The following is a 9,195-nucleotide window of genomic DNA, read 5'->3' on the forward strand; positions in this document are numbered from 1 at the left end:
GAAAAGCAGTCAATGGCTGTATATAAGACACTTAATATTGATATATTAAGATTACCAATTGTACTTGTCTCGTTTGCCTCTTCACTTTGTGGTTAGAATAAAAGTATGAAGGTTGAAAAAAGCTTTTGAGGAACTGATTGATAAGATCTGATGTTGACCTTATCAGCGGATCTAAATTGATCCGATGAACTCTAAATTCATTAGTGGACCTTCCATCATATCTGAGCCAAAGAAAAAAAAAACGTTTAGAGCTTGAAGATGGACAACATCTTTCTTCTCAACCCCGATATAGCGCGATATCCTTCTCGTGATGCTGTCCGAGTCGTTTATTGCGGCCTTTCTGACGTCTAATTCCACGCACACGACATCCTCCAGCCTTAAAGATGTCGGTATCTGCTTGCACGAGTTCAGACCAAACCCAACCATTCAGCTGGGCTTGAAGAAAAGCACCACAGAACCCAATTGCTTAGCCGTAAATGAGGGTCACATATTCGCGGCGCAATCAGGGAAGGCTGTTTTACACGTGTACAGCAGAGAAAGAAACAACCATGAAGCTACGGTGCCGTTTCCGGAGAAGATACGGAGCATTGCCCTTGCGGGGGAGGGTATACTGGTTCTAGGGACCGAAGGGGGTAAGCTGATTCTGTGGGAGGTATGCAGTCATCGATTGAACCCCAGTCTGCTGGAAATTACTAATATCATGGACTAGATCTGCACTGGGAGACAAGTAATGACGCCTGCAACCCACCTACAACCTGTCACATCCCTTGTCGTCGACCCGACGAATAATTTCATTCTCTCTGGTTCGGAGGACTCCAGCGTGCATGTCTGGTCTCTTCCAGATCTCATCACCTTCTCTAAACAGTCATCAGCCGATAAAAGCATGTCAGCAACATACTCTTCTTCTCCAATAAGAACCATTTCCAACCACACAACCGCAATCACTAGCATAGCAGTGGGACACAGCATAAACCGGTCGAATATTGCCATATCTACTTCTCAGGATGGAACGGCACTTATTTGGGAATACCGAACTGGGAAAATCCTACACACCTACCTACTTCCCTCGCGGCCTCTGTGTATCGCAGTCGACCCTGCGGATCGCGCGTTCTATGTTGGCTACGAGGATGGCAGTGTGCAGTTGGTCGATTTTTTCAAAACCCCATCCGTACAACATATTCTCCACGACACAGACCACCAGAGCACACCTACACAACTATCAGTTGGTGATAAATGGCTACCTCCATCCTCTGAGTTGGGTGCTACACTTTGCTTGTCCCTGTCGTACGATGGAACAAGCATTTTGACGGGTCACAGGAGCGGCGCCGTCGCATCCTGGGATGTCGGCCGAGCGAGATATGCAGCGTCAATCGCAAGCCTAAACTCCCCTGTCACTAACCTACACATGCTTATGCCCGAAGGCTTAGCCCAAAAAGTAAGCAGAGTCGCCATCCATCAAATAGTTAAGCCACGATTAGACCACACCATGGGGGGTTGGCAGGCATCGGATGCAGTGCCCGCGACATACCACGTCAATGTGCATTTGAATGGGCCGAAGTCCACCGATCCTAGCATTCCTTCATCTGTACTGAATGAATTTTCAGCTGCCTTGTCCCACCCAATCTTTCCCGGGACATTGATATCCGAGAGTCTGATTGATCTCAATTCACCTTCCGAGTATACCCCTACCAATAATATCGCCACCCCAGTCACTCCTACAGAAGCTTCTATATGGCCAGCCAAAAAGAAAGATCGAAAGGAACTCGAAACAGAAATTAGATCTCTAAAAAGGCAGATTTCTGTTCACAAGGCCACCCACCAGGCAGATCTGAACGAGATTATCGCGTTGCGCAAAGATGTTCGCTATTTATCAGATACGAGTATCGAGTTACTCGAGGAGCAGCGGACAGCACTGGATAAGGAAGCTAAAGAGCGATCTCTAAAAAAAGTCAGTGACCGGGCAGGACGGCAATTATGGTTTAGTTCAGAAAAGAATGGGATGAATGGTGATCGTTATAGAGTAAAGCGAGATTGTGGGAACTCAAAAGATGATGATGAAGACGATGATGAGGACTTGAATGATGAAGACCTGGGCAACGATGACCTGAATGATGAGGATGAAGAGATGGATGGCTAAATTACGGCTACGGAGAAGGAATGTGAAGTTAATCTTTTTGCAAATGATACCTGGATATATCCCTGATGAATTTGGAATGAACTTGAAACCAATTGGCAGGAAAATACTATATCCCATGTTCATTTCGGTACCATGGTCTTCAATATAACGGAGCATGGTATATTTGATTCTCCCCAGTCCCAGTAGGGGTCGTATTGTCCCCAGATCAGGGCATCCGGAGTGCGATCATTCCAGTTCAATTTTAAAGAGACCTGCACTAAAGAGCTTATCCAAGGCGTTCAGACCCCCCGATATTCCTTCGAGTCTATTGGAAATCAACGATTCACCACAGCGATCTCAGCTGCGCATCCCCCATCTTATTTCACGAATGCCCACCACATACACCTTCATCACCTAGCCTTGAATAGCAGAATGTGAATCAAAATCCCTCGTCATTGTTGTAATCCAGGGGTGGCTCAGAGGCTTCTAAGCCAGAAGTGAAAATTGCCACACAGAGTGACCAGGTGTATCGAAAAACCCATCACTATCCACAACCAATATGAATGATCTTGATCTCTCGCTTCATGAATTTCATCACAGTCTAGTATCACTGTTTATTAGTCACTTGTAGCTGTAAAAGGGGTAGAAAGGGGTAGGGTGTCAATATTGCACGTGATAGCCTACTTTGTATACAAAAAGCCTGCGTCTTCTCACCAACAACACCAGAAGTCGATGCCATGGATAACTCAGGACAGCAGCAGCAACAGCAAGATATGGGATTCCTGTTGATAACCCAAGACAGATGGCCATAATAGGGATCTTGGATGGCTCTCTGACCACTCTAGGGGGCTTTGGAGGTGGCCTGGGCCATCTTCTCCTCTTTGGCAACAGGTTCCTGAAGATGTATCTCCTAAATCCAAGAAGAAAGGGACTGTTATTCTCTTGTTGGACCCATGGATACCCAAGAGGACAATACTTACAGCCATACCATATCAAGCTCGCTTACTCTGATGGGTCCTCTCATCTTTATTGCCTGGTGTTCTGGGTCTCACTGTCTGGCTGATGAAGATATACCATTTACTCAAGAAGTTGACAAGAATATCTTGCTCTTAACTGTGAAAAACAACATCAGACTGACGACTAAGCGATGAGAAGATTCACCGAATACTAACAGGAGGAGGTATATAACTCCCTAGGAATCAAGGAGTGTCATCTTCCTTCGCACATTTTACCGGTTATCCAGACATCGAGTCTTCTGTTATCTACGCCGGATCGAGCTATATACCGGTTATCAAATTCATTTCATATAGGATAAAGGCATACCTACGATATACTAACGCCCAAAATCGGGATATCTATAGAAGCATACTACCAAAACGCTTCAGGGCCAATACCAAGGGATACCATATTATTGGAATATCCCTAAGTCTCACTCATACCAAGCGGGAAATAGAGAGTACTTACTTGAAAGAGGATCATATAACTTACACTGCCACGGGCGGAATCTGCCATACCTCTAGATATAAATCGACCTGCCCCCGAAGTGGGCAAAATAACCAGTCCCACCAACGAAGTTACCATGCCGAAACCCATAGCGCCCCTAGATCCTGGATATTCTAGTACAAGAAGTACACGCCTGCGCTACATAAGTAGGATGTTTCTTATAGAGCTACTCCTGGGAATAGCTACTTTACTGCTAGATATCGCTTCTATACTCTTAGCAGATGAAGAGGCACATAGGCGCCAACATATGGCGCGCACCGAGCCGCCAGATGCTCCTAGTATCGATACGACCACGGAAAATCTCCAAGAAAACGTTGGAGTCATCGAGGCAGAAACTCCTGGAAATGAAATCTGGATAATGGAGTATCCTACATACCAATCTCTATACTCCTCTTCCAATACTTTGTCTGATGACTCCACCTCAGAAGAGTCAGAAGAAGAGGTTATTCCAACGTTGGAAGCCTTGTGGGCTGATTGGAATCCAGAGCCGGATCAAATAGACTACCCTGATCGGCCAACTACTCCAGGGATCCTGGAAACTACCTTGGCCAATGATACGGGCAATTTCTGGCCGGTATCAGAGACCAACGGGGAATCAAATCAACCTGAGCCACATCGATCAAATACCCCGGATAGCATAGAGTGCATCTTCAACCCAACTGGGAGGTTAGAGATGAGCGACATTGAGTGGTAGTACGCCTGGCGATACCCACAGGAGCAAGGAATACATGATTATCTTTTGCCCAGCATGGCCTCGTTGTCTCCATTTTCCATTAATAACAGGAGAACGTTTATTATCTGCCCTTAATATTATCCTCTTATGGGCTTATGCCCAAGTCCCTTTAATTATGCTGTTATTAAGCAGAATACCTTGGTTTTTGGACCTACTCCATTATATTTCCTAAATGCTGGCGCTATGTATTTCCAAATTCCCCCATTTGTTGAAGGGTATATATGGACGGATAGATTGAGCCTTAGGAAATGTGAGGACTAAGTTTTTATTGAAAAATCCGCTTCAGCAGCTCTCTGGTGCCCGGCCCGGCCGAGACCATGCATCGTAACTTGCCCTAAAAATCATAAACGAGGTAAAGACAGAGGTAAGAGTCCTGTTTTGCAATCCTAGTAGCCACTAGCAGTCGTGGCATCGGCTTCCCCATTGGAATCACCTAGAGCCTCCTTGACGATGTTCACTCCGGAGCTAGCTCCAATTCTTGTTGCACCAGCTTGGATCATCTTGATGCAATCATCGGCAGTTCTGATTCCGCCGCTGGCCTTGATCTCCACGGCGCCGTTCGAGCACGATTCTACAACCGCACGCATCAAGGCGACATTCTCCACAGTTGCTCCGACCCCGTTGAAACCGGTGCTGGTTTTGACGAAATTCACGCCAGCAGCGCATGACAGTACACATCCAGCAATGATATCATCCCTGCTTAGCTGTGAAGTCTCCAGAATAACCTTGAGTTTTACCAGAGGCCGTTTCTCCTTGGTGGCGGTCCTAATCATTATGACGGACTGGAAGGCGTCGCTGTAGCGGCCGCTCCTGAGAAAAGGGTAGTTTATCACCATGTCAAGCTCGTTGGCGCCCTTTTCCAGCGCAGTCCTCGCCTCTACAACCATTTCGGGAATGGGATGCGTGCCTTCGTGAAATCCAACGACACAAGTGACTCCAATACCCGTCCCCTTAAGGTTTTCCACCGCGCGTGTAACCCACTCCAGCCTAACGCAGACGGTAGCGAAACCATATTCCTTGGCTTCGGCGCACAATGCATCAATTTGGTCCTGGGTAGCAGATTTATCAAGGAGGGTATGGTCTATTGCTTTGGCAATATCGGAGGGCACAGGTTTAGGGTACTGTGAGACGTTAAGGGGCCCGGCAACGCTAGACCTTGCGCGTTGTATAAGGACCCTCCATTTTGCGTCCGTGCGGGATATAAGCTCCATCAGCTCAGTTGCTTCCTTGGACGGTTCGGCCATCTCGAATGATCAGCTATCGGCTTTCTCAGTTGCCTTGATAAAAAATGCTGGCTGTGTAGATGGGCGATGGGGCGGGATAAGTGGAGGTAAACAAGTGTCGAAGTAGAAGTAGAAGAAAAGAGGAGGAAAGAAACTCCCCCACCTTTATTTAAGTTCCCCACGAGAGCGACTAGTGAGGCACGTGACATGTCATACGAACGATAAGCTTTTGACCTCGAACGCTGCTTATATCGGGCGTTATTTTATCTATTTGGCGGCTTTTACTATAGCTGCCGTGGTTATACTGCTGTTATCCTACCTGTAACTATTGCTGCTGTCATCTCTCGTCATATTTCTGTAATTTTTGCCTATCTATTCGATAGCATACTGGAGATATTAGCTACTTTGTCAAGGAATCCATACCGTTTCAGGGGTAAATATCCACACAGGCAGGTAGTTACTCGCAAATATCTAACGAAAAAAATTAATATATATATATATATTTAATACGTTCATTCTGGCCTTTCATGTTACTTCGTACATATTACCCGCCTACGAATATAGACCCATCACTGACAACTCTTGCATTCTGGACCGCGGACATCATCCACCCTTCCAATTCGCTTTGAGGGGCCACCACCTCCTCCGCCTCTCCTATCGTAACCTCCTCCTCCACCACCACCGCCGCCTCTGCCTATGCCTCTATTCCTATTTCTAGGGTCGCGGTTTGAAGGATTCTTGATATTAAACTGGGAAGCCTCGGCGGCAGCATACGGAGTAAACTAGAGCATTTGTTAGATGTTGTCATAGCCGTCTTCTCCAACCAAGTCCTAGGTTATGAGGATGAAGATTCCTTCTCTAGTCCACCGGCTGCGGGCAGGAACAGCTGCTTACCGAGAAAAGGCTGACAAAATAGAGACCAAAAAACATATATAACCATTGGAACAAGCGGCGTATCTTGGCCGAGAGCGGCGGACTTGATCGTAGCAGCAGTTAGATGGCTACTGTATCTCCCGTTGGCATGACCAAAGTGGGGGTATCAAGAGCTGCTTACTTCTCTAGTACGTGGCCATTGGACACGTATGGTCTATTGAATAAAGACATCTCGACGCGCGGTGTTGTGGCGCCCTTTCTTGCTCCTTCAGACTTGCTCCTGTGATAACTAGAGGATCCAGAAGATGGATGGGTAGATGACTAGTACAGGTTGTGGTTGTGAGGCTGTCAGCCTTTCTCTTGTCTGTCGATCGCTGGAGAGAAAGCTGGATATGTTGCAAGTTTCGGTTGCGCCTCAAAAAGGTCCAATAAACTCTACGCCAGCTTAAGGTTTCTAGTCCCACTAATCGCCAGGCAACCAAATTAGTCATGAATTATGTAATTCATTAATAATCATCAATCACGTGAAACGTTTTCGAACGTTCGTTAATGGAAGAAAAACACGTCACCCGAAAATGTGAAGATCTATTCATTTGATTCATTTGATGGTCGAAGAAACACTCCCAATATCCCGAAATGTGCGTGCGCCAGTGGTGATATGATACTCCGTACATAAATCGCAACTGCAGAACCTGGAAGTCTTATATACCCAACTATTCGCCGTCAATTCCTCCCAATGCAGCAATGGTGTTTAAATTCAAATCATCGTTCAGACCATCCAGCGTCTTGAATCCATCCTCAACGATCCATTTCCGGCCTGGTTGATGAAGAACTTCACAACTTGCTCCCACTACAAGCAGGCCTGGTGGCCGTGAGCCCTCTTCTTGGACAGCCATACACACATGCTCCAATGTCGACCTTATTACCCGTTGGTCAGCGCAGGATGCCCTTTCTATCACTGCACAGGGCGTGTCTTTTGGCCAGAGGCTTCTAGATGAAGTTACATCATCTTTACCATCGCCGGTGTAAGTTGTCATAGATTCAATGAGTGATGCCAACCGGTGCAATGCCATGAGGAAAACAACCGTTTGGCTAGGTATAAAATTGGGTGGTGAGGGTGCCACGCCATGGCGACCAGTCCCCGTGCATATCAGGACTTGGTCAGCCACTCCTCTATGGGTTGGTGGTATATCCGCAAACAAAGGTGCACTCAGAGCACTTGTGATGCCAGGAAGAACAATAGGCTCGTATCCCTTCGCTCGGAAATAGGAGAATTCCTCAGCCCCCCGTCCATAGAGGTATGGGTCTCCCTGCTTCAGCCGGAGGACAATTCTGCCGGCCAATAAGCCCTCGGATGCAAGTTCTAGCAGTTCTTCCTGTGCTTTGTCTGCATTACCAGGGAACTTTCGTGCAATGTGCACTTCCGTTCTTCGTGGGATGAGATCGAGAACTGCAGTCGGCACTAGTTTGTCGGAGAGTATAAGGTCTGCTGTTTTAATTGCGTGATATGTTGCACGTGTCAGCAATTCGGGGTGACCTGGCCCAGAGCCTGCTAGGATAATTTTTCCGTTTTTAGCCTCCGGACCAGTACTCTTTCCGTTGGTAAGAGGGTTCTTCCCCGCTCCATAAGCTTCCAACATCTTCTCTACTCCAGGCAGCGTTACGCTGGCAAGCTGGCGAAGGGGCCAGTATTCGCAGATTTGTGAGAGCCAGCGTATTCTCCTTGTCTTCGATGTAGCGGCTGCATCCACTACTAATGTGTTAAATGTGTGCTTCTGTGCAGTTGAGTCGTCGGAATCATCCTCAAAGCTATCTTTATCTGCCTCTTCCTCGATAGCATCCTCTTCCCAAATTCGTTTCCTTAATATGCCCAGATTTTCAACTGCTGTCCCAAGTCCAGGCGGAAGGAATGAGGCAATTTCTCGCCTTATACGAGAAGCCAAAGAGCCTCCTTTTCCTGACGTTGTAACCCCAATATGCAAAGGCCCGTCAGAATAGGTTGACAGTAGTGTGAAAGAGCAAAGTTCCGGTGCATCTGACACATTTACTGGAATTCGAAGCTGCCGGCATGTTTTTGATATGTGATGGGCTAAAATCTCTTGTCAGCGGTCTGCCCGTTCCCATCATATACAGATACCTACTTAAGGAATATGTCTTGTCCAAAGTTATAAATACGGCGTCAACAACACACTCTACTTCCTCTCGGCCCAATGTGAGGAGATCGCTGTCCTGGAATTCTCTCTGGATCCATTGGACCTGTCCGGCCTCAATTCTCTCGGAAAGAGTCGATGGAAGCTTGTTCTCAGGAGGGGAAATTAGAATTGGAGTTGCTCCTGAATCGATAGACTTGGTAATGCGAGCAGCTGCCAATGGATTATTTCCAATGATCAAATGGATATGATATTTCGAGTCTATTGCAGCCAGAAGAGGGATTTGCCTCCCAAATCCGGCGGGTGAACCAGTCATTGCCACCGTCTAAATCCGACGCTCCTCTTCTTGGGTCACGGTAAATGATAGCTCAATGGTGATAGGAAGATCGTCTTGGAATGTATAAGTCCAGAATTTGGTCGCAGTAGCTGTTGATGCCAGCAATATCGAAAGTTGCAACCACCACGGACGGGATCTGATAAAAAGATTGACAAGAGGGTTAAGTGTCGCTAATGGATTCATAAAGCAGGATATTTAATGATACTAAAATTTGCTTTTTAGTTCCTGAAGAAATTGTTTACTCCTCGTTCTGAACCCGA

General features: G+C 46.7%; 5 protein-coding genes across 5 annotated transcripts; 2 read left to right on the forward strand and 3 right to left on the reverse strand.

The window, feature by feature from the left end:
- Positions 1–730: 730 nt before the first annotated feature.
- On the forward strand, positions 731–2,137 carry TERG_02452 (uncharacterized protein; the record flags this gene model as incomplete). The annotated part of the gene is made up of 1 exon (XM_003237691.2): positions 731–2,137. One exon carries the CDS (start codon positions 731–733, stop codon positions 2,135–2,137), a length of 1,407 nt encoding a protein of 468 aa, XP_003237739.2.
- Positions 2,138–3,695: 1,558 nt separating this feature from the next.
- On the forward strand, positions 3,696–4,313 carry TERG_02453 (uncharacterized protein; the record flags this gene model as incomplete). Its single annotated transcript, XM_003237692.1, has 1 exon — positions 3,696–4,313. The coding sequence occupies one exon, from the start codon at positions 3,696–3,698 to the stop codon at positions 4,311–4,313; it is 618 nt and encodes a 205-aa protein (XP_003237740.1).
- Positions 4,314–4,738: 425 nt separating this feature from the next.
- TERG_02454 (deoxyribose-phosphate aldolase) lies at positions 4,739–5,596 on the reverse strand (the record flags this gene model as incomplete). Its single annotated transcript, XM_003237693.1, has 1 exon — positions 4,739–5,596. One exon carries the CDS (start codon positions 5,594–5,596, stop codon positions 4,739–4,741), a length of 858 nt encoding a protein of 285 aa, XP_003237741.1.
- Positions 5,597–6,051: 455 nt separating this feature from the next.
- TERG_02455 (uncharacterized protein) lies at positions 6,052–7,003 on the reverse strand. The gene is made up of 3 exons (XM_003237694.2): positions 6,630–7,003; positions 6,470–6,551; positions 6,052–6,357 (listed from the first exon to the last, which is right to left on the reverse strand). The coding sequence occupies exons 1-3, from the start codon at positions 6,677–6,679 to the stop codon at positions 6,145–6,147; spliced, it is 345 nt and encodes a 114-aa protein (XP_003237742.1). The 5' UTR covers positions 6,680–7,003; the 3' UTR covers positions 6,052–6,144.
- A 158-nt stretch (positions 7,004–7,161) lies between these two features.
- On the reverse strand, positions 7,162–8,914 carry TERG_02456 (uncharacterized protein; the record flags this gene model as incomplete). The annotated part of the gene is made up of 2 exons (XM_003237695.1): positions 7,162–8,537; positions 8,590–8,914. 2 exons carry the CDS (start codon positions 8,912–8,914, stop codon positions 7,162–7,164), a joined length of 1,701 nt encoding a protein of 566 aa, XP_003237743.1.
- Positions 8,915–9,195: the final 281 nt, after the last annotated feature.

The sequence above is a fragment of the Trichophyton rubrum genome, assembly GCF_000151425.1.
Source record: "Trichophyton rubrum CBS 118892 genomic scaffold supercont2.2, whole genome shotgun sequence".
Classification (NCBI taxonomy): domain Eukaryota; kingdom Fungi; phylum Ascomycota; class Eurotiomycetes; order Onygenales; family Arthrodermataceae; genus Trichophyton; species Trichophyton rubrum.